At 38.4% G+C, this 25,814-nt stretch overlaps 1 protein-coding gene across 2 annotated transcripts in view; it reads right to left on the bottom strand.

Moving 5' to 3' along the window:
- Positions 1-1,078: 1,078 nt before the first annotated feature.
- The window catches only part of GPC5 (glypican 5), a 791,319-nt gene continuing 766,583 nt past the window's right edge, over positions 1,079-25,814 (bottom strand). The window contains exon 8 of one of the 2 annotated variants that reach the window (XM_075741505.1): positions 1,079-5,915. In XM_075741505.1, coding sequence (XP_075597620.1) covers positions 5,758-5,915 — 158 coding nt within the window. In that variant the 3' untranslated portion in view covers positions 1,079-5,757. Of the gene's footprint in view, positions 5,919-25,814 lie in introns of both variants that reach the window. The other variant, XM_075741501.1, reaches the window with a different exon arrangement.

A 25,814-nucleotide genomic window follows, 5' to 3' on the forward strand; every position in this document is an offset into this window, starting at 1 on the left:
TTGTTGTACCTAACATTGTATCCACTTGCTATAAATGTAGACTAAACTGTCAGGAGCACTATGGCCACACCATCCATTGTATCAGTACCGGTGTCTGTGGAGATGCAAGGTGAAGCGGATCAAGGAGATGCTTCAGGTCAGAAACACCCCGAGCAGTTTCACTGCATGGTCCTGTAAACCCTTGTACCAGCACAAATGAGAGAGACAGTGACGTTGAAAGAAGCAGGAAAATCAGAAACTGCCACTGAGAAAAACCTCCACGTGACTTAAATTCAAGAGAGTAACAATTGATTTAGACTGCCAGACAAACCTGGAGAGACATAGTTGTGACACCTAAATTAGGCATGCACAGCAGGTAATCTTAGCACAGCCCTCTGCGCTGTGAGGGGTGATGAGATGCATCGACTGAGTCCTCCCAACCACAGAAGCTCAGCATGCTATTCCTCTTCAATGTGAGCTGGTAAAAGAGCTTCACGGGGTACCAGGTAAATTGTCTCTAGCCTTTCACATTTACAAGTTCCAAATAAAATAAAAGATAAAGTTTCCAACTGCCACACATGGAAATTTTGTCTGGTAAAATCTGTCAAGCCAGATTTTTTGTTCATACATCACCAGGAAGAAAGAATCAGGATCTAGAACTTTATTAATAACTTGCTGACATCTGCAAGAGTAGAATCTGGGTTTTACTAGAGCTACACTAGATTTTTAGTCTAATGTAGTTAGAAACAACATATTCCTATTATAATCAGTTGTGACTCAGAGCACATAGAAAAAGGCATCATTTGCTCAATAAAACTCATGTTTACACAATTATTTCAGAGTAGAACTGAACTTAAAAAAAAACCTAAGCAGAGATAGCTTCAACCCCTTATTTTTGTTCATGCTCCTGAGAAGATGCTATGGAAATATTAAGGTTAATGTGAAATCTTTGATAGGTTAATCTAAACCCTGTTATAAGGTGAACAAGAATATTATTTTAGCAAGCATATAAAAATACAGGTATAGAGAAATAAACAATGTGTATGTGTATCTACCTAGCTACAGAAAGAAAGACGAAGATAACCTGTTACAGGGCTGTAGTTATGCTTCATCCTTTATTAGTCCTGAAAGGAACAATGATATTTGCTTCCAAAGGAAATAAGTGCTTTTTGTTCTCTTGCACTAGCTACACTCAGATAAGTTGTCACCCTAAAGTAATTATTTAAAGTGCTAGGACATTAGTTATGAGAAAAAGTACTTCAGTACTTTTTTTCCTGGGGGGTACATGGTACATTTGAACATACCAGTACATATAAAGAAAATAAAAAATGGACATTCAAGAAGAACAGCTCGATCTTACCAAATATAAATATCATGGATTTTTAAAATGTTATATTTTTAGAATTATTCTTTTTCTCAAATATTGTTTTTCAAGTAACTACACTGTCCTCTAATAAATTATTCCCTACAAATCTCTCTCACCTTATGCTTGCTGCTTTTTTTTTAATTGCACTGAGAGCAGTTGCATGACTTTAATAGTGATATCCATTGCAATTTTAGTGTAAACAGCATTTGAATGAGTGTCTGTCTGAGAAATGGTACACTTTGAGTAAAGCATTCCTACTTTAAACCATATCAGCTATAATACATAAAAAAAACCTATTTAAAAGAAAGCAAAACAAAACAAAAATCTCATTTAACAAAGGTTTTGTGAGATACAGAGAAGTTTTAGACTGCTAAACATGTGTGAGTAAAAACAAATGAAAGCACTCAGAGCAACCTGGAGCCAGGTGCCATTTCTCCGTTCATGCAGGGAGCTCAGTGGCAGCCCTGTGCTGCCTCTGTCACCTGCTGTTGGGAAAAGCCTCTGCATCCCAAGGCAACTGACCCAGAGTGGCTGACACACACGCTGCGTACGGTCCACCATTTTATGTGGATACAGGCATTATTACACTGTACTGTCATGATCTCAAGTTTAGTCTTTTTTTCTTTCTTTTTAGCTTTTTTTTTTTTCTTTTTCTCCTCCTGGCTTCTCTAACATATTCTGCATTTTTCTGCTCAGTGCTATTCCTCATTTAATTGCTATCTTTAACACAGGCAATGTTTAAGGTTTTGGAATTTTTTCAGTTCCCAGATTTGGAGCTACACTTCCACATCCTGCCATGTTCCTGCAGTTTCTTGCAAGGGTACTTCCCTTGCAAAGTAACCTTGAGACAAATGGCCAAACAGCCTTGCCTTCCTATGACACAAATGTCTTCTCCTTGCTCTGACACATTTTAATGATATTTTTATAGTTCTTTAAGAAATGAGAATATTTATGTATAGTGTGTTAGATATGATAAAAGAACCATGATGCAGCCAGGCAGACGTACGAGTGTAGGCAACGATGGGGAGTCTGTGGTGGTGCCCAGAGACGGATGGGACAGGAGGGAGAATGAGGTCTTGAGGCTGAGGGGTGAGTGAGGGAACTCCAGACTTGTCACTATTGTATTCATGTTGCCTGTGGGAAAGGCCCTAAAACCTAGATTGTTCATACGTGCCTGGGAGAAAAAGACCTGATTTTCCACTCCAGAAGAAATCTTAGAAATTATTTTGCATAGGTGTGGTGTAGAATATAAGGGGAACAGGACATGGAAAAACTGAGGAGTAACACAGACTAATTAACATATATCTGAAGGGGCCCTAGGACCTAATTACTATCATTATTTGAAAATGGGGCTTGTGTTTCCAAGGTGCTATAGAATAAACTCTTATCTCCTTGGCTACCTGGTGCCATGAGTAAGGTCTTGAACTACACACAAAAGGGAGGAATGAAAACAAAGTGCTTTAGGATATAAATAAAATTATAAGTAATGGATATTGGTAGATTTTTTTCTCCATTTCTGAATCTCCTATTCAAAGCTTTATTCTGTTTTTCTTGAAGTGACTGGTACTGGTCATTGTTCAAAAATACATTGCTAGATTAGATTGACTGATGGTTTGAGCTCGTATGAAAAAAAGAAAAGAACTAAATCAGATTTCCTTTCCCTGAATTACCGATGTTGTAATTGCAGTGTATGCTGAGACAACAAGACAAGTGAATTTGATGGACAGGTTTACAAAACCTGCAAAATAAAAAAGAGGTCAAGTAAAATGTACATGCTAGCACACATGCCTACTAATGATGTTTATCTGGGCATGGAATTACTCTTAGGAATGTTCACTTGCTTTTTAAAATTTTATATCTGTTTACCTCTATGTTATATTACGTGCACTAATGATTAATGAATGCATTTGGGAATAAAAATATTTACATATGTTTCTTTATATTAGTCTCATATAATTTTTTTTTTTTACAGTCTAGGAAGAGTTCTAGATACAGTATGAATGCATAAAATATTGTACCTTTTTTTTTGTTTTCTCTTGTAAAGAACTGTAAAGGAGAAATAACTACAAAATATTCTTAAATACTTTCTGGTTAAAATGACATGGGAATTAGTCATGGCAGGATAATCAAATCTTATAACAGTAATATATAATGTACCATTAGTACTGTGGAATACTTTAGCTTACCTCATTGTGTAGAGCATAAGAACTTGAGCTGGGATTCATGTTGTGGTTCAGATTTGCATTCATGTGTCACCACCTCAGCTAGTTATCTAAGCTCCCAATGTTACTGATGGAGACCTGGCGTATGATTCACAGGCCCACATATGCATGTCTAGATCTAAGTGAGATACACAAAGATATCGTACTTAGCAACCAGCTGCCACTCCGGATGGCTCCCATTTAAGGAAGCCTCTGGAATTTCACATAAGTCCTGTGTCATATATACCAGTCCCATGAGGATGTCTTCGATATGCCAAGAAATCTTAGGTGGCACCAGACACTTGCTTTTGGGCAACTGAGTTACTTTCTTAGGTGTCTATCTTCATATGAGCTGAATAACTCACTGGGCTTCATCCACTGTGATGAGGTCACTTGCCACAGAAAGGCCTGAGCCCCTTCAGAGCAGTAGTTGGACACCAGGTGGGTTTTCTTACAGCACCTCAACTGGCACTTGTTGCTGGTATTTTACCAATTGAATGTTACCCTGTGTTTTCACTGACTGCCGTGACAGCTTAGATATATAACACATATGTAATAGACATATAGCACATATGTAAATATCTGTATGTAGACATATAGATTGAGACATCTTAATCCACCATTGAATCCTAACCTTGCTGTTACCTCTAGATAAAATGCAGTTATATGTATATCTGTGTATACATACACACACAGTATTTAACATGTAGTTTTTCTGAATTATGAAAAGTAATTCCTTCTAAAATTAGATGAGTTTACAATATGGAATTTTTTTCTTTTTTGGAGAAAGAGAGAAGGGCAAATTCAACATTTTCTGTTTCACAGGGATCACGTCCCAGAAGGCAGGGCTTTAGTACAAAACTCATAAAGTGCTGAGCAACTGTTTCATCAGTTGCTGTCAGTTGTATGTAGGGTTGTGAATAGCAACACGAAGTCCACATGGAGACCAGTTACTCTTGGTTTACCATAGGGATTGATACTGTTTGATGTATTCATTAATGACCTGGGAGATGCAACAGATTGCCCTCTCAGTTAGTTCTCACAGAAGATACAAAAATGGGAGGAGTGGCTGATACACTAGATAGTTGTTCTGCCATTCAGAGACACCCTGACAAGCCAGAGAAATGGCCTGATAGGAACTTCATGAAGTTCAAGAAAGGAAAATGCCGAGTCCTACATCTGGGGAGGAATAACCCCATGCACCAGTGCATGCTGGTGACAACTAGCTGGAAAACAGATTTGCAGGGAAGGACCTGCGGGATCCTGATGAACACCAAGTTGGACATAAGTCAACAATGAGCCCTGGCAGCAAAGACAACCAACAGGCTCCTGGACTGAATTAGGAAAAATTTTGCCAGCAGGAGGAAGGAAGTGATCCTCCATCTCTGCTCAGCACTGGTGAGACCATATCTGCAGTGCTGTATCCAGGTCTGGGCTCCCAAGGACAAGAGAGATGTAGACATACCAGATAGAGTTCTACAAAGGGTTATGAAGATTTTTAATGAACAGGAACATGTCTCATACAAGGAGAGGCTGAGAGAGCTGAGACTGTTCAGCCTGGAGAAGAGAAGATTCAGGAGGCATCTTATCAGTGTGTATAAATACCTGATAAGGGGAGTAAAGAAGACAGAATCAAACTCATCTCAGTGGTGTCCAGTGACAGGACAATAGGCAATGGGCACAAATTGAAATACAATAGATAACATTTAAATGTAAGAAAAAACTTTTTTTTGCTACGTGTGTTTGAGGACTGGAACAGGTTGCCCCAAAAGGCTGTAGAGTCTCAATCTTTGGAGACATTGAAATGCCAACTGGACTTGGCCTTGGGCAGCTTGCTCTGGTTGACTCTGCTCTGCACAGGGTTGGTCTAGGTGATCTCCAGGACTCCATTCCAGGACTTGGTGATTCTGTAATCTCTTTTTTAAAAATTGCTTTTAAAAGAAAGATTATCATAGTCAACTTATTTTTAACGTAAAATATTATAAAAGGAAACATGATTTTGCATGACTATACAGGTGTTAAAAAAAAAAAAAAACACAGGAAAAATATTACGCAAACAACTTTGTTAATATTCAAGCCTAAGATCAGAGAGGCTGATATTACACAAGCTATCATAAATACTGCTATACCCACCAAATCCCTTATTCCAGGCTTATGAGTGGGGATAAACAGATGACAAAGAGACACATATATCAAGCTAGAGCTAAACAGTTACCAAAGACTGCGAAATAGTGTTACCAAACTAATCAGCATAAATGTCATATAATCAGCCATTGTTGTACATCCTGATCCAGTTGTGTCTAAAGTGCTGCCATCGTTGGTTTGATGGATTTGCTTTACGTCACTGATGCTCGTCTTGTCTGGCATCCCTGCTGAGACAAATAAGAAAATATAGTATGATGCATGCCTTGTCACTACTGGCAACATGTTATAGCTAGAATAAATTTAAATATCCTCAGTACACAGACTGTCACAGTTTGCTTTCTGATTCTCATGTTACTGCCAAATTCAAAATCCTTTATAATTGCATCTAGAAATATACACTGTACTATATGGTTATTCATCGTTGAAAACAGTTCAGAGGTCTGCCAGCTCTGAACAAAGTTGTTCTTGTAGAAATATATCTCGACAAACATTTGCAGACTGAAGTGAACAGTTTTGCAAGTCCCAGTAGTACATAAAAGTCCACTGCTCACATCTTTCTTGGATTTGAAGGAAAAGGGAAATAATTTAATGTGAAATTGCATGTGTCTGGGTCCCAATATTATTCCAAAATAATGTACACCTGATGGAAGGTATGCAGCAAAGTATACTTGTTGCTATATAAAACCTTCATTTTGGCACAATTTAAACCGACTTTACAACACTGCAAGGCAAAATTGTAAAGCTAACTTTAAACAGGAACTCTCTTACTGAAGTCCCGACTGAATATTTGTACTTTTTTTGACCAGGGTAAATATTTGTCCATCTCAAAACAGTGATTTGTATGGAACAAGGATGTAATTACCCATTATATTTCCTCCGCCTGGTTAAACAATCAGAAACAGAAGGTCTTGGAGACACATTCAGATTTGGTAGCATTGTCAGCTGCTTGTATTTGCTGTGAATAGTTCTAGACTAACTGTCTTATCCCATATAATAACTTGTGGCATGCCACTATCAATCAAAATTAACAAGTCTAAATTCAGTGTTATTACATGCAACAAATATTGACATTGTAATTACACTGAGACTGAAAAAGGCTTCATATAAAGCAAAGTCAATATTTATGTAATTAGGTCAATACATATATAATTCAGAAGGTAAGCTCCACTGTTGGAACAGCAGCATTAGAAAGAAGCTCAGCTCTACTGAGCTGACATATTGATTTTACAGTCTGAGCTTCAGCATTATTATTTGTTGTTTAGATACTTCTTTCCTCTCTGTATCACTAGGAAAGAAGAGTAAACTAGTGATTTTATTATTATTATTATTATTATTATCATCATCATCATTATTCAGAGGGACTGTGATGAAGTATAAATATCTTAGTCATGGTGTTATCATCTTTGTTAAGCTGATTAATGGAAGCTACAGACAATCCTCATTTTTAAAAGGCAGAATTTTTTTTTGTACTTGTGTTAAAAATACTCTTTTCTCTAAAAGCAGCTTGAAAGCTGCTCTTTGTGAACTTGCTGTATGTACTCAAATCTTCTTCCTGTAGCTCGAAAAAAATGCATTAAGGGAAGAGTCAGCAAAAGTCAATCATGTTGTCTGAAAAACCTGCTAGAATGAATGTCTTCTTTCCTGCTTTACTTAGCAGAATATACTTACATTTTGTGTGGATTTATTGATCCACTGCTTTTGCCTGGAATTTGTGAAAATTAGCTCTATGAGTAGAATGCAAGTGGACATACAAGGAGGAAGAGTGACAATAGATGTTGAGAAGGAGGGAGTACAACTTCTCCTTATCATGCACATTCAGTAACGTGTCCAGAAAAAGAGCAGTCACTCAACACTTCACTGAATGGATGTTTGGTGGATCATCAAAGAGAGTGTGTCAAAGTGCTTTTTTCAAGGAAGTTTTGGAACTATAACAACAACAAAATGGTTTGGGTGATTTCTCCAGAGCATTAGTGAGGATTTCTCATATTGAAAAAGATTAATTTCAACAGATAGTGAAAAATTTAACTCTCACCTACACAACAAAGCAGTTCACCAAGTGCTGTAGGTATAACGAAGCAGATTTTTCCCAGTGTATTTACAGATACACTGTTACAGTAGTGAAAGATATGACCTTATCCTAAATATCCAGGATATCACTTATTATAAAAGATAATTATAATAAAAAGAAAAATATTCCTAGATCTTGCAGTTAAAGAAATAACTGGTTTCAGTTAGAGTATGTGATCTTAACCTGAAGGCAATATTAAATACTGACTGGAGAGTCGGGTTTAATTTCCACTGAAAATTATATTGACAATATTATGGAAAATATGAAAACAATAGATTTCATTTTATGGGAAATGTTATCTCTTTTTTCTTTTTTTTTTTTTCCTCCAGACTCAAATGAAAACTGCAGACTTTAGAAGTTCCCATGAAAAGAGTGTTTTAAAAAAATGTTCAAACCTACCAATACATTTTCCTTTGATCATTCAAAATGCTGTAAAGTATTGAATATAATCTCTGATGTTACATGAGTATACTGTTAGGATAGCAGTGTAAACATATAGCAAACATTTCACCTATTCAATCAACCCCATATGTCTATGTCACAACTTTGACTTTATTGAAATGAGAAGTTCAAAAAATATACTTAGACGTGCTCTTGTGAAAAAATCACTGAACAGAAGAACACTTCTAAAAATAGCCTATTTTAACAGAACTGTGCTTTTTTCCCACAAAATGCTATGTGGTTTTTTATTTTATTTTAGTTTTATTTTTTTAAAGCTAGTTCTAATAAGTATAAACATAAATTCCTATACCTAGGCTATACTTTCTATTTAAATAAGTAGGTTCTGTTGCCCATTATGCATCAGGATTTAAACATATATGTCACCTTTCATTTGTCATTATCACTAATGGTAGTGATCCTTTCCTCTAAATGAATTTAATTTTTGCAGTTCACGGTAAACTCGCAATGAGAGCTATCCAAACATTTATAGCAAAAGAGACTAAAACCAAAAGCAAACTTATTTGATTTTAGTTTCCTTACATACTAGAAGCTAAAATTATGTTATAGAAGATGCATTTAAGTTTCCTAAATATAAATGTGCAGTTTAATATCAAACTCATACTAGAGCTAATATTTTGATTGGAAAATGGTAAAATTCAGATGTTTCAGCTGAGATTCAGAGTTTTGTTCTGAAGAAAAGCTAGAATTGCAGCAGAGCAGAAGATAGATGTCTTGGAAACTAAAATGCAAATATAACATTTGCATGAACCTATATAAAGCAAAGCTGTCAAGTATCACATTCCTGTCTCCATCATCAGCTGTGAAACTCAGTTAGTGGCTGCAATTTAAAGTATTGTCCTGCTGTGGTTTAGAAAAAATTAATCAATAAAAGAATTTTACCAAACATTGTGATAAATATTGCAGTGTCTCATTATAGTATAACAGCTGCAGAGTATTTCGAACTGTCTTTAACATCTTATAAAGATATTTAAAGCTTGTTGTGGTCAATGGCTCAATGTCCAAGTGGAGAACGGTGATGAGTGGTGTTCCTCAGGGGTCGGTACTGGGACCGGCACTGTTCAACATCTTTGTTGGCAACATGGACAATGGGATCGAGAACACCCTCAGCAAGTTTGCCGATGACACCAAGCTGTGTGGTGTGATCGACATGCTGGAGGGAAGGGATGCCATCCAGAGGGACCTTGACAGGCTGCAGAGGTGGACCCGTGCAAACCGCGTGAAGTTCAACAAGGCCAAGTGCAAGGTCCTGCACGTGGGTTGGCGCAATCCCAAGCACATCTACAGGCTGGGCAAGGAATGGATTGAGAGATGCCCTGAGGAGGACTTGGGGATATTGATTGATAAGAAGCTCAACATAAGCCGGCATTGTGCGCTTGCAGCCCAGAAAGCCAACCGTGTCCTGGGCTGCATCAAAAGAAGCATGTCCAGCAGGTCGAGGTCCTGCTTCTCTACTCCGCTGTTGTGAGACCCCACCTGGAGTACTGCATCCAGCTCTGAGGGCCCCAGTACAAGAGAGACATGGAGCTGTTGGAGAGAGTCCAGAGGAGGGCCACGAAGCTGATGAGAGGGCTGGAGCACCTCTCCTATGAGGACAGGCTGAGAGAGTTGGGATTGTTCAGCCTGGAGAAGAGAAGGCTCCGGGGAGACCTAATTGCGGCTTACCAGTACCTGAAGGGGCCTACAGGAAAGATGGTGAGGGACTGTTTATCAGGGAGTGTAGTGACAGGACAAGGGGTAATGGGTTTAAGCTGAAGGAGGGTCCATTTAGATTAGATGTTAGAAAGAAATTCTTTACTGTGAGAGTGGTGAGGCACTGGAACAGGTTGCCCAGAGAGGTCGTGGATGCCCCATCCCTGGAAGTGTTCAAAGCCAGATTGGATGGGGCTTTGGGCAACGCGATCTAGTGGAGGGTGTCCCTGCCCATGGCAGGGGGGTTGGAACTAGATGATCTTTGAGGTCCCTTCCAACCCAAACCATTCTATGATTCTGTGATTGTGAGAGTTAATGGCACTGGCAGCCTTGAGAGCTGACCTGTTATGTTCTCCAGAATAGCTACAGCAACAATAAAACTTCTTTCCAATATTCAGCAAGAGCCTTTAACCTTGATTTGAAAAATCAAACCTAAAGTCATGGAAGATTTTTATTTGAAATAGACCTTTTCTACTGAGATTTGTGAAAATTTTACAAAAATGGGCTCTGACTTTTGAGCACAAGATGCTTGCCTACCAGGGGCCATGCTGGGACTTTTAAGCATTTTAAACATGTTAAATGGATCATCTTGTAATAATGGCCTAGTTTAAAACCAAACCAGAAGGTGTTTGTGTAACTGTAGTCTAACCTCAAACACCATGCTGTATTATCTTCTATCTGCTGAGTAACATATATCAGAACTAACATGGTTCTTCCAGGGAACGTGAAGTTGCCAAATGAGCTACTGTGGGAATCCTGTTGGATACAAACCCTGTCAAAGTTTTAGAGAGGAGGAAGAACTGGATTTCTCTCTCTGTATCATTCTTATGATGTTCTGAAAGATTCAAAATACAGCTTTTGTGGCACAAGCATTTTCTGTGAGCCTCAAATATGAGGAACAATTTGAGTAAGGATGGGACAATGTTTCAGGTAGGAAAAAATTGTGGCATGTGGTTTTTACAAAACAAAATTCCTATGAAGTTGTAAGCGAAATACTTCTTAGAGGGACATATAATTATCTCAATCATTATATGTAAGCTAAATTTTGGGATCTTCTAACACATGAGCTGTAAAGAAAAACTTTGATAACTAGTTGAAGTTCTGTCCCAAAATTCGTAAGAAAGATCATGAAGAAGCTTTATGAGAGGTTAAAGACATGCATAAAGGTCAGATGAATAGACCAAAAACCTGATGTGTTGTAGATTAATGTTTAAATATGAAGTTGGAAATGTAATTTACAATAATGAGATGCCTGGAAAAAGATGACATGTAGGCATCTTGGTCATGAATTTATAGAAGTCAGTAAGGAAAAATAATATTTTGGGGAAGTAGAAGATAAATTTGGATGCAATTGATAAAGTAAACCGAAGAATTTGTGGGCAAAGGCAAAAAGAAGAATAGCATGTTGATTAAGGGGAATGAAGGGACAGTGATATCAGAGCAATTGGTTCAGGAATTTTCAGCTTTACAAGAGATAGGACAATCTCTTTATTGTGTCAAGTAAACACCAACACTGACTAATATTGACATATTTTTCTATTATGAAGGAAGACATAATATTAGTTTGATTCCTGCATTTCACAATAATGAGGTCTCAATAATGACTTTATGCAGTAAAACTTAAAAAAAAAATGCATAAATCGATTTTAACAAAAAGGAGAAAAAAAGTGTTTACTTTGCATTGTCTTTCCATAAATTAATATTAGTTACTAAATCTGGGGTTTTTTTGATTGGCCAATCTTTTGCCATCTGGAAATTTTACAGCTTTTAAAGAATATCTCCTCCCTTTCTTTACTGTTTGTTTTTGGTTGGGTTTTGTTTTGTTTTGTTTTGTTTTCCCCAGGTTTTATTCTGAACTACATATCATGAAAATGTTTCAAAACATAGTTGTATTAACTAGATCACAGAGCTGTGTTGAAATACCTCAGACATGCTTCAGTTTATATGTAGTGATTGTTGTGAAAACTTGCATTTCCTACTTTAAATGATATTTAGATTCCTTTACTGAACAGTAGCTATATGTGAGAAAAAAATATTCAGTATATGTCAGATCATTCCCCAGCTAGTGTGTTTAAGCCATTAATCTTAAAAACATCACAAAATACTTATGAGTATCCAATGCTTAGAAACAAAAGTAGAAACAATGGACTACCTCTACTATTATTTGAAGAGTTTTCCACGTGAAGGTCATGTGATGTTGGCCATGATGTCTCAATGAGGGGAGAAGAAGATCTCTGAGAAGAACTACACTTTGAAGGGTACCTGGCAAAGGACTAATTTCTTGAGGCCATTTTCATGTTTTTATAACTGCATCTATACTTAGAAAAGCTAAGGGTGTCCCTAAAAGGAAAGCATATGCTATATTATGCTTGAACATATGCCCTTCTTATGGTACACATATAGCAGTGCATGTACTCACTCCAGGAAATCTGTGTGTTTTTATGATGTAGAGTAACTTTTGCCCTCTCCATTGCACAGTAAGTGCAATGGAAAAGAGCAGGAGGATTGGAATGGATGATCTCAGAGGTCCCTTCCAAACTCAACAATTCTGTGATTCTATAAGTATTAAATGTTTCACAATTCACCACTAGTCATGAACAAACAAGCAAACAAAAAAACCACCCTGTTGGATTTCACTAACAAGTAGTACACAGGAAAGGAACCTACATTGCTTTACCATTCTTTGACTACATTGCTTTTGAAGATGCGAACAGTGGTATGAGAGGTATCTCTGCTGAGAATTAAGTCAGGAATCAATCGAGTGAAAACTGTTTCTCTGCTTTATTTTGTTTAGTTTTCATTTAATGAAGGAGAAATTAACAGCTAACCTACAGAGAGTAAAGAAATGTCAAAATTTTCAAGCATTTTTCCAATGAAGCTTTGGGGATTTTTAGGCTTTAATTTTAAAGAATAAATTATCTAGCACTGCACATTGGTTTGCCATATCTGAATTATAAATCAGTTTACTCAGCTGAATTTCTTAATACTTCAAACTTGTTGTCTTTCAGTGAAGCTCTGTTTGCTACAAGGTTCATGAGAAAAGAACAAAAGAGTCAACATTATTCATTTAGAATGAGTGAAGGGTTTTGGATTATGGAACCTATTGTTACACAAACACACATATAATGTTGCCCTATCAATAAAATTAATGAATTAGCACAGAAAACAGCCTTCATTGACACTAAAACTGTATGTTGTAAAATGGATTTGATTCCTATCCCTTTGTGTCTTTCTGTGAGGTCTAAAATCTTAATTTGGGTGCAATAAATTTTTGTGTTTGATTGTGTCAAGTCCAATAGCTTGTCAGTAAAGGTAAGATGAAAGAAAAAAGAAGGTTCAAAACCAACATTAGTAGATTTTGCCAAAACAGTAATGTGTCTGTTTTACTATTTAAGTCTGCCTGTGACCATTGCCTGATGCTTTTGAGGTGGGAGAAACAATAAGATATCGTGAAAAATTTAAATAATCAGTCCATTGGGACCCCTAACTTCTGGCATTCAGTGATTAATGTGTGCCTTGGAGCATAGAGATACATATTTATTATCCTTGTAAAGCAGAGTGATTGATTCTCATAGTTCTCATAAATTCATGCTACTTTTTCTACAACCACATTGTGCAAGAAGAAACCAAACCAAAAGCAATGAAAAGCCAAAATAAAAAAACCCAACAAACTGAAAGTATGCTTACATCTTCTCAGTTGTATGAGATCATTTTTAACTATGAAGGCTAGAGTCCTTAAAATACATCCATTAAAAACAATTCAGTGCAGCTTTTTAAAAATCACAGATGAGCTCATATTTTGGCAGAATGGAATTTCATCTGCTTTGCTATAGCAGTTATATGGGTCAGTTTGTGTCAGAAATGATAAGCTTGAGTGCGAGCACCATCCCGAATGCAGCATAAAGTAGCATTATGCTGATGCTGAAGTGGTGAGCTTAAGAAGATAATAACATATGATATGTGAGGCGTGATTAATTCCACTTAGCTTTTCGTATCTTTAAAGTCTACATCTACAGCTATGGTTCAGTTGGTTAAACATAGCTGTCTACAGACATTTTAGATACAGGGGAGGGAGGTGTCGCATTTGGCATACAGCTACCTTTCCAAAAGAAGCCTGATTCTTATAAAACCCTTTAAGGGTGTTTTGGACGTCCTAGAGCATCTCCAGTGGCTTTTGGCACTTATGTTTAGACAACTGGATCCTGCCCTGCATCAAAGTTAGCTGCTGCAGCTCCTATTATAGTGAATGTAGAGAATAAGTAAATGCAGAAGAAGGAGATGTACATATTGAGTCTGGATTTGGACAGATGAATCCTACACTTAATCACATAATAGTTTCACCATTGAGCGTCCAGTGAATATTTTCTGACATATTCCCTGTCATTATGCTTTATGATGGAAAACCAAAACTAAATATTGAATCATGTAGCTCTGGCAAATGGAATACATTTTAGAAATTATAGGTAGGAAAACTAAAACAAAAAAGTGGGGTATTAATTGAGCTCATATTTGTTTCACCTGTAGTCCTATATTTTCACTTTCATACCTAAACCTCTGCCTTTAAATATTTTTGGTTTCAGCATCTGCTGTTGAAGGGCAGGATGAAGGGCTGCCACATTGCCATCAAAATAGTGAATGTCTGATGTGTGCAAACATTTCTGAAAAGCCAGTACTTCATGAAAGTGTTTCCTGCTAAAGTACAGAAAGCGTCATTGCAGCTATATTTACATAGCTAAATACACATGCCAGAAGGCAATCCTTCAGGCAAAGTGGTGTTGAGTGGCTTATGTCTACCATGCTCAGAGATAGCAATACCTGGAAGAAACTGCTAAACAAATCTCCACTACACAATACAATGCCTCGCATCTCTTTCAAGCCACACGCAGAGGTCTCCTTGGCTCAAAGACCCAGTTGTCCTTTTGTTTGCTTGCTTTGAGTTCAAAGTGCCCGAAAAAAACATGAGGGCTGTGCTGCAACGCACCAGGTGGTGTTTTTATAACATGAAACTGAAGGAGTGCATTACAGGCTCTGGGATATGATATCCAGGCATGGGAAAGTGTTTTGAAAATAAAAGGCCTGCTGTTGAGGGACTTTGTAGGGCAGAGAAATCCAAGCCTTCAGCCGTCTGGTTTGTGTTGCCTTTTGGAACCAGTCCTTGGAATGAATTATCCACAGAACTTGAGGTTTGTTTTGGAGGGTCAGAGATGGTTTCCCTTTACGCTGAGCCATGGAGTGAACTAACATTTATGCAATGTGGACAACGAGAACTGAAACCAGGAGACAACTCACAAGCTAAGTTATTTGACAGTGTAGACATAGCCAGTAAAATCACTGAAATTTGGAGAATTGCTTAGTATCATAGGAAGGTTCTGTACTGTGATATAAATTCTAGTAGCAAATTCTTGATGTCCTCATGAGTCTCACCTCTGCAATTGACCAGTCATTTCTTTCAGTGAAATGCAATCATGTGGGTTTCATGGCTGTTCCTAAGAAGAGTAGCTCAGGAAACCTGCATCGGATCCCAGGCAGGACCTTCAGTATGAGTACCGAAGGACTGAACCTGACCTATATGCCACGAGGTGATGTGGAACAGGGAGATGATGCTCACTTAGGAGCCAAGCCAACTGCAACATTTAGCTTGCCTCCACTAAGGGAGATATAATCAATGACTGGGATTTTTGTGTCTGTATGTGATAATCAAGCCACTATCAGATTTCTTTATGTCTCAGAGTAATTTTCTTGTGCTTTATCCAATCTATTCTCGAGTGACAGATTTTTCACCAGTTTCCCCAGGAAAACTATGTCACTGTCCATATGATGTAGTATGCCATAGCACGATGCAGGTAAGAAGTATTTGAAACACATTGTACTGAATCATTGTCAGTTTTTGCTCTTTATACACTAAACATAGATACTGTTATGAAGAAAGTTTCTGGAGTAGGTAATTGGTACTTATTTGGATGAAATAATTAAATCTAAAATCCTCCTTTTTGACTTCATATATTCTAATGATCACTGTAATAATACACAAGTCAACACAAATAGCAATTATAAACGAACAGGGAATATCAAGATGCATGTAATCTCACCTACAAACAAAGGAGTACTATTACTGTTATTGTTAGAAAGCAATTAAGAAGTCTGCCTAATGGCATTAGCTAAGAGAATTCTGCATGGTTAACCATATATTAGGAAACGAATCCAACATATCATGTTTAACTACACATATTTCATGAAATCTGTACATTTGAGAAATAGAGTGTAACCAATGATCTTAACATAAGTCTGGCAAGTCATTTTAACTACAAGAACAGCAGACATTAAGTCTCTAGTCTAGTATTTGAAAGTTTTCTTTAAAAGTTGACAGTGGCATTTGTTTCACATTATACATTAATGAACTCAGTATTTCCATTTAGAAAACAAAGCTTTTATGAGTTAATGTAACACAAACAAATGGTGTCACAAACCAAAACATTTCCATTTATTTCACATTCTTAAGAATCAGAAAGAGATAACATTATTTGTTGAAATGGTTAATGTATAGTTTTTTTCACTTTCAAGTCAGTTTTTGCATATAGAGAAGTATTAGATGTGTAAAGGACATAGTTTTATTTTGCATACAGAGACTAAAACATAACTGTATTTTTCATCTGAGGTAGAGAGGACCACAGTAACCTTCATTAGATCTATTTCTATTGCTTTCTCATGCAATAGCTTCTAAATCCATGTTCATTATAAAAAATGTTCATTATAACTTCAATGCTCAAGGGTGCTAGAATCAGCATTGTCAATAATGTCTGTTTTAAATGAAAAAATCCATCTTTTCAATCCTTTTCACTACTGAAGAACTTTTAACATTTATCATTAACCTATGCAAAGGCTTTGTAATCAATACAAAATTATAATAGGACTAAAGTCCCATATTTCAGACTGGGTAATAGTAAGCAAATTCTTCATTCTTTGAATTTTCATCTGATCAGTACTAATTTCCTTCCTATGAATTCCTGTATGTCCCATATAAATTACTGTCCTTCGAAACAATTTATCCATGTGATTTTTTTTAATTTTGTTTTTTCAATTTACTGTAGCATATTTATAATTAACAATTCTGGTTTATACAAAACTACCATCTAGAAGAGAAAGATGAATTTGAACTGAAACTCCTGAAAGTAATATGTGAACTTGGGTTAAGGCAGAATGTTACCAATTAGGCCCATTAAGAAAATGAAATATTTTTCAATTTTTTAAAAATCATTTGGATTCCCAAGATTTGTTGCCCAGTTTAACTGTAGCAGTTCATTGTTTTACTGTTTGTCTGGATCTTGTTTTTAAAATGAAGGTATAAAATCAGTCTTTTCCAGAAGATAAATCTGAACTGAACCAGTTTCCATTGTTAAGATGATGAAGTAACTTTGGTAAGTTTTTCAGGTAAGTCCACCTGGAATTCCAGTTATTCCACTTTCTCTTAAAAGAAAAATAGCCTGTAGATTAGCTTAATCCCCTGAAACACTGATACATTAAACTATCCTTCTTAATTTTTGCTTTAAAGCATATTTAATGACATACTTCCACAATTTAAGCTGATTTAAAGCAGGACTGCTTGCAGTCATTTCCTCACCATGCCTGCCAGGTAGGGGCTATAACCCACCTGTGGTCACGCACTGGCATGTGCAAGATTCCTGTAGTGAACCTGTTCCCAGAGGTGAGCGATCAGATCTGTGATTTTTCTTGCTGAGGTAGTTTTACTGCTGCTTGAGCTTACTTTTAGAATCACCCCACAGTGGGATCAGATAAGTGCTGGCAAGAGGAAGAAAGATCATGCTGTTATAATCTGGGAAAGGACTTAAGCTGTCAGCTAACCATAACATTGTAAAGCACACAGAAACAGACTGAGTAAAACATATAATCCACTGTTGATATCTGACCTGAACCCACATCAAAGACTGGATTACTGACAAAAAAGGAAGTGTGGAGCAGTAAAGAAGGTAGATGTCCTTGTCTCCATTCCTTCCCTGTAAACAAAAGCCCAGCTTTTCTTCTTATTTATAAGAATGGAATACAGAGATTCTCCTCAGTTGCTGATTTCTCTGCCTTTTTGGGATAACTTTTCATTCCCCAAATTTTAGCTCAGCTATTATGTTGAAAATGTATCAAAAGCATGACTCAAAAGAATCTAGTTCCCGATGTCTTCTTAGAAATGCATTTTCTAATCAGATTACGAGGTTTAAAAACTACAATTTTTCATAGAAATTTTTGGTCTGATTTTCATTTCAGAGACAGTCCTTTCTGGCAGAGCATTTCAATTTCTTTCAGTCTAGATAAATGTCTGTGATAAATACTGCAGTGCTTGCTGATAAATATTGATCTGCATCCTTCAGTGTGTTTAGTGTTATTAAATGCCATAGGAAGTCTCGTGTCTCAGTGTATCCCACAAGTACAAGATCTTTGATCCGAAGTCACTAAAAACTGACAGTTCAAACATCAAAACAAGTGCATTCTTTAAGTTTACAGATAACCGTCAGGCAGTTCAAAGACTAAACCTGGTACCTGTAGCAGTTTTACCTCTCCCTAGGAAAGTTGGCTTGCAGAATTCATATCAATATGCAGGTTTCACATAAACATACGGTTTCCATTCAGCAACATACAAATAGTGCTGCTTCTGTTTGGCTCCCAAGCATCTGTCCCTGAATAAAAAAACCTGCTTTCCCCTTGTGCTCCCACAGCCTAACAAGGCTGACCATTGACTTGATTGGCTCTGGTCGACTGACTGGGGGAAAGTAGTTTCTAACAAAAGCAAGATATCACTCTCCAGGCTTGTAATGAAAAAAGCAAGTAATGTAATAAACAGGTCTCAAGATAACATGTGGGAATAAGGAAAAGAAAGATTGAGGAAAAAAAGATTATTTGTTTTCCAGATAGGTAGTGTGGATACGAGGGAAGCCAAAATAAAAATAAAACCTGTATGGTTTCAAGAGTTTCTTCTTAAAAATACATAAGCTGTGTCTGCTCCTTTCTTCTAATTGAAGGGGAAGGCCCATCTACCACAACTTACTCAACTAACTTAAGCATAAAGAAACTGAACTGCTATATCTGGTTAATTTGGTAATTTAGAGATATTTTCAAAACAGGTTTTTAGGCATAATGCATCTCTTCAGAGATAAGAGGAGTACAGATGGATGAGAAATAGCTGAACTTTCACAGTTTAGGTTTTTAGCCTGAAGATATTGATCCAAGAGAGAAAGAACTGAGTAAACAATGAATAAGGGTTGAAAAGCAAAGAGAAGAGAAGAGAAGAGAGAAAGGTGACCTCTATTTAAAGTGACTCTGTGTGGACCTGTAAGTTAAAGACACCATAAATTTGCACCTTTTTTTTTTTTTTTTTTTTTTTTTTTTTTGGTTGGGAGGCACCAATTTTGGCTTTAGAGCTACTTCCAGTGGGGCATGGTAAGTTGAGCTGTACCATTGTTAATGAAGAGGCATGTGAAAATGTTAAAGACGCTAGTTTTTCATGCATGGGTGAGTCATGGGAACTGAGGGGATACACTGTGGAGTCATTCTGTTAGCTTTCTTTTCATTTTAAGCTAGCGAGTTCTTATCCTGACCATTCACTGCCCTTTAAGCATAAATGTTCTTCTTGAGCCTCACTAAGTATCAACAGACCAAGACCACCTCCTCCACCACACTGCTGTTCTCTGTTGAAGCATCGGCATTTGGCAGAAGGGGAGATGATAACAGAGTGACCTTGGCAAACACTATTCACTGTTTTTTTCTTTTAGGTGTAAAGTAGGAAGGTTGGACACAGGTCCCACAGGCAGTGCAGCAGAGAAAGTTTTGCAAGAAGCCTGTACCCAAAAGCTTATGAATGTATGCCAGACAACATGAGAACGATAATTCATATCCCTGTCCTTTGCATATGTTTCCTAGATTTTTTTTTTTTAATTGAGGTGCCTACCCTAGCACAGTTGTAATATTTTGGGAATTAGTAGAGAGGGGAACCCTTCCAGTGGTGTATAGCCCGGATATGAGACAGTTTAAAGCATATGATAGCTCTTGGTGCCCTGAAATTGTTTTTTGTTTTTAAATAGTCCTCTTCCGTAAAATGACAGCTGAAAATGAGAGGAGTGCTTCACAGACTACCAGAGGTTTGTTTTTCAGCCTGATACCAGGGATTTGTGATTTTATGGAGAGACTAGAGGTCATGAAGTCACTGGCATATGTTTGAGTGATTGTTCAAGATGGAGAAAGCAAAACCTGGTGCGAATTATATCTATTTCTAGCAATACAGTCACTCCTGAATCAAGGACAGTTGGACCTTTCCCTTTTGAGGGATTCCAGATGGGAGCTCTGAAGGAAATTAACATGTGTATAGGACAAAGGATTAGAGTGCCTGGGTCCTAAAGTAAAAAAAAAGTTCACTATACAGTGAAAAAAGCCTACATCTTAGGAAAAAGTGAGTAATTTACTTAGATCTTCTCTTACACACCCAATATTAAAAATAACTTCTTGTGTACTTTAAAGCATTTGATTTTGGGAACTATATTCAGGTTGGGTTTATTTTTATTTTACCACTGGTATATATATTTTTAAAGGCTTACGGCAAAATTGGCAGACGAGGTCACACTTTAAGTTAAGGCAGCAATGGAGACATGAAGAAAAGTAAACTACCGAACCAGTACCATCAAAATCTACAACTAGTGCAAGGAGACCAAGAATGAAGTTACACAAACTAGAAATTGGGAACGAAAAGATGGAAATTATTATACAACTAAAGAGGCAGAATTGGAGTAGAATGAATGAATGCATTCAAAAGCTAATGTAAGTTCAACGACAAAGGAAGTTCTCCAAAAATAGTTCAGCAGAATGAGCAGATGAACTAAACTACTGAAAAGAGAGAGTCTAGGTTTTTAATAAGTCAATAAAACTGTAAGTCTGGGAATGTCATGTAAGATTAAGTGGTAGTCTTGACATCTCTTTCCTCCCTTGTGGTGTGCCCTCTTCCTGTGTGCCCTCTCTTTCCTTCAGGCTCATGGATGAGTCATATCATGTCATGCTTCTCCTCCACACAGTCCCAGGACATGTTCAGTACACTCTGGTCATGCTCCAGCAGTTTTCACAGTCAGCAGGGAATTAGGGAGCAGCAGAGATGCTCAATGTGTGTAGCAGAAGAGTATCAAACTACAAGATCCTCCCAGACACCAGATCAAGATAGTGTCTCCTCACTTCAGCAACAAAGCTGTCAAGAAACACAGCTCTGAGTTTGGGAGCAGGGTTACAGAAGGTTGAGAGGTGAGATGAATTCTCCCAGGGGTTGCTGCTATGTCTATCTGGGCACTGAGGGTGACCCTAGCACAGGCATGCTTGCGCTGGCGGGGTGCAGTCCTGCAGCACCTGAGGAGGTCTGGGATGGTGACAGTAACAGTTTCTGTCAACTGTACAGTGATTCCCAGGCTAGGTGAGGTGTTGAATCAGACCCTGGTCCATCCAGGAAGACTGGTCAGGAACAACAGTAGGAAATGGGGCCAGAGACAGGACTGGAGAAGAGGTTTCCTTCAACATTGGTCTGGGGCCATCCAGGAGACAGGATGGGAGATAATTAAATCCACAGCTCAGGGAAGGCCTAGGTGTGCAGAACTGAGCTGAAATGGGGCTCTTGGATCCATGGCCAAGAAGGCATGAGTGGAAACCACAGGTGAAGCTAGTCAGGGCCATTAAGGCTTAGAATAGGGAACACGGTTATACCTCTGTAGCAACTATCTGAAAATAATTCTTTTTTGTGTAAGTTTCTCAGTAGCCCCAGCTCCCAAGGAACACTCCAAGACCTCATCCACTTTCCAGAGGGGTATCTAACGCTGTGAAAGGTTCTTGTTCCACTTGTTCCTCTGAGTATGACACAGGCATGCAGTTTCAACGAGTGATTGGTAGAGTGTCCCTCATACAGCACAAGTCTCCCTCCTGTTGCATGCACCCATCTCAGCCCTGTCCTGCTCCAGTACCAGCTACAGGCTCTAGAAGAGACAGGCAGGTTGTTAGAGCCAGCCCCGTGGAGTTCCTGCTGGCATTGGGGGTACATGCCGGTAGCTGGTAGGGCACTCTCTGGGGATTTTCTCCAACCTGTTTTTCTAGAATACAATCTGTCTGTAAATGACTGTGGTCCACTCATCTATATATATTGCTGTGAACTTCATCCTCCGGACAAACATATTGGCAGGAAAGTGAGAAAGCATCTGTGACAGAAATACAGTAGTCAGTCATTGTGAAGGATTTACATGCTGGTTTTAATTCTTCAAATATACATGAAGAAGAGATCCTGTATCCAGCTGTTCCTGGACTGCATCTATGTTCCTAGCCAACATTCAACAGAAGAGTCTGAGGAACACAGTCCTCCCAAAGAAATGGGGGCCTTTGAGATACTTGCCTGCTGCCAATATGCGGTGAGTATCTCTTTCCAGGAAAGTCTGGGGGTGGGAGAACGGAGACTAAGAACAATTTCCAGCCATCCTTCTGAAAGCTATTCTCTATGAACTCTTCCTAAGAACTTGTCGGTGGGTCTCTCTCTCCTCTTCCTTGCCCCCAAATATCTCCTGTCCATGTTCTCATGAGGCAGTGAAGCCCAAGTGTTCCCTCTCACCGTTCTAGGTGTCAACCTCACAGCAGGGTGGCTGTGATGGGACTACACAGCTTTGAAAGAGGAAAAGGGACTAGTCAAGGCCTTTATTTTAGAGTGGATGCCCAGGTTTTTATTTTCAGTTCTAAATAATTCATTGCATATACAAAACATGCCAGGAATTTCAGGGATAAATCTCTTCCTCTATGGGAACAGAGTGGAGCATTTTCTGTGTGGCTCTGTTCCCTGCTACATAGACTGGGTGTGTGGGAAAAACGGTGTTAGCTATTAGACAGAACCATATCTGGAGATGACCTGAGTGTAGGAATGTAGCAAGTGAATGCAGCCAGCTCCTCTGACAGCGACCTGGGCATGACCCTCTGTCTTCCAGAGTCTTACACTGACTTGCTGATTCCACCAAATGGTCAGGAGAACACAATCCTATCAGAAGATGCTAATCCATTTGAGCAAAATGACTGAAATTCCTCAGATTTATGCATAACAAAAGCTGATTTCAATATCCTGACTGTTTAGCCAAATGCGTATTTGATATTGTCACTGAAATGCGTACCTGCTACTTGATCCAATCATCCCATGCTGTAGTCTTTACATGCCCCAAGTCTTTCTTTAAACTACAGTCTAGGTCTGATTTATAGTGTAATATATCTTTGGTTGAGATTAAAGGCAGATGAAAATATTGCAAATAATATAATGCTTCTTGCTTGATTAATCCCAGTCTTTTCCATGGGACTGTATTCCTTTGTTCAATCTAAACCTTCAATTTCATACTAAAATATAAGGAACTGAGATCAGCCAAGACTATGTAGGCTCCTCCAAACATTGTTTTGTATATACTGCTATCAGGCAGAAAGTTGTTGTAAACAGCAGAAAATAAAAAATCTCATGATTATTTTCAGGATAATCAAGAATTACATTCCTGTTACAATTTTTGTTTATAAAAAAAATAATTCTTAACAATATGATAGAAAAAAAATATGTACTAAATGGCTTTAAAAAGAAATTTATTGTAAAAAATCATGTCTGAAAGATTGACTATTTGTGGTGGGTTGACCCTGGCTGGGGGCCAGGTGCCCACCAGAGCCGCTCTGTCACTCCCCTCATTCACTAGACAGGGGAGAAAAAAGTATAACGAAAAGCTTGTGGGTCGAGATAAGGACAGGGAGAGATCACTCATTAATTATCGTCACGAGCAAAACAGACTGAACCTAGAGAGCGAATTCATCTAATTTATTACTAGGCAAAACAAAGTAGAGGAATGAGAAATAAAATCAACTCTTAAAACACCACCCCCAACCCCTCCCATCTTCCCAGGCTCAATTTCACTCCTGGCTTCAACCAGCGGCACAGGGGGAGGAGGAGTGGGGGTTACGGTCAGTTCATCACGCGGTGTTTCTGCCGCTTCTTCATCCTCAGGGGGAGGACTCCTCTCATCGTTCCCCTGCTCCAGCGTGGGGTCCCTCTCACAGGACAATCCTTCACAAACTTCTCCAACGTGAGTCTCCTCCACGGGGTGCAGACCTTCAGGAGCAAACTGCTCCAGCGTGGGTCCCCCACGGGGTCACAAGTCCTGCCAGCAAACCTGCTCTGGCGTGGGCTCCTCTCTCCACGGATCCACAGGTCCTGCCAGGAGCTTGCTCGAGCGTGGGCTTCCCACGGGGTCACAGCCTCCTTCAGGTGCCTCCACCTGCTCCGGCGTGGGGTCCTCCACGGGCTGCAGGTGGAATCTCTACACCCCCTCATCCTTCCTCCATGGGCTGCAGGGGGACAGCCTGCTTCACCATGGTCTTCACCACGGGCTGCAGGGGAATCTTGCTCCAGCGCCTGGAGCACCTCCTGCCCCTCCTTCTGCACTGACCTTGATGTCTGCAGGGTTTCTTACATCTTCTCACTCCTCTCTCCGGATGCAAAAGCTCTTTTTTGCTTCTTAAATATGTTATCACAGAGGCGCTGATTGGCTTGGCCTTGGCCAGCAGTGGGTCCGTCTTGGAGCCGGCTGGCATTGGCTCTGTCAGACACAGGGGAAGCTTCTAGCAGCTTCTCACAGAAGCCACCCCTGTAGCCCCCCCCCCCCCCCCCGCTACCAAATCCTTGCCATGCAAACCCAACACACTATTTTAAGCATATTATGTAAGTTTTCTGCATTCTCAGTGATGTTTTTAGCTTCCCATAAAACATTATCTGTCACAAATTTAGTAATGATAGAGTTGCTTTTCAAGGGCAAAAAAAGAAAGGTGTGGCAGTCATAATACTTGAAAACGTTGAATGATGTACACATAACGAACAAAATAGATCCTCTGTATTGCTAGACATTACTGAAAGCAGAGAGATATCTTACTGTTTAATCCTTTTATTGTCACAGTGATCAACCCGCCAGATGCAAACTAATTTTAGTGGCTTTCTCTGCATATGGACTGTGAAAGCATAAATAAAGGAGATGGTACAACAGTTTTCTCCACACAGGTGGTGTGATTTATAAATAGGCAGTGGATAACTAATACATTTTACACCTTTTATCAATTGAAATCCTAAGGAATTATGATTAGACATTGTTACAAAATTGGGACTTTGGGGACTGACTGATTTAGTTCTGAATGTAAAAAAAAAAAGTTTCACTTCTATATTCAGTGAATTGCAATCAGTATTCTTTTAAAATGCATCAGTAAAAGATTTTTTTTTTTTAATCTGGCACATAGAAAATTAAAGAAAAAAGTATTATAGATGCATTCTATTTTGACTGTGTGATATTTAAAGCTGCCTATTGTTTTATGCTTGAACTGCAATACCCAAAATAGCACACTAGGGACAGTTAGTCAATCTCATTCAAATTTTTGTCTGACATGAAAAGAAATTGTAAACAGGAAAATGAAGACACACAGACCTAAATAATTATACATTCCCAAGCATGTTTTTAGATGACACATCTGGAATATGTGTGGATATCTTAATACAGCATGAAGCTGGTGAAATTCAGTGGTCTGTGTTATGCACAACACCAGACTAAGTGACAAAATGGAATCCTTTTGGCTGTAGGCCTGCTAATCTATGTGCAGACTGAAATCCTCTTGAACTGGAATTAATATTTATTAGCCAGACTTCCACATTATCTCCCCCATTGAAAACTCTCTAAGTATGTGAAATCAGATATAAGTGCTCACAAATGGGATAGCCTGACCTGATGAGCTTGTCTTGAACAGTCATGGAGCTGATTTTTAATTCTTGGAGCACTTTGAAAAAATTATTATTTTTTTTTTTTTAAATTGAAAGCACTGCAGACATTTT

This window comes from Balearica regulorum, chromosome 1 (genome assembly GCF_011004875.1).
Source record: "Balearica regulorum gibbericeps isolate bBalReg1 chromosome 1, bBalReg1.pri, whole genome shotgun sequence".
Taxonomy (NCBI): Eukaryota; Metazoa; Chordata; class Aves; order Gruiformes; family Gruidae; genus Balearica; species Balearica regulorum.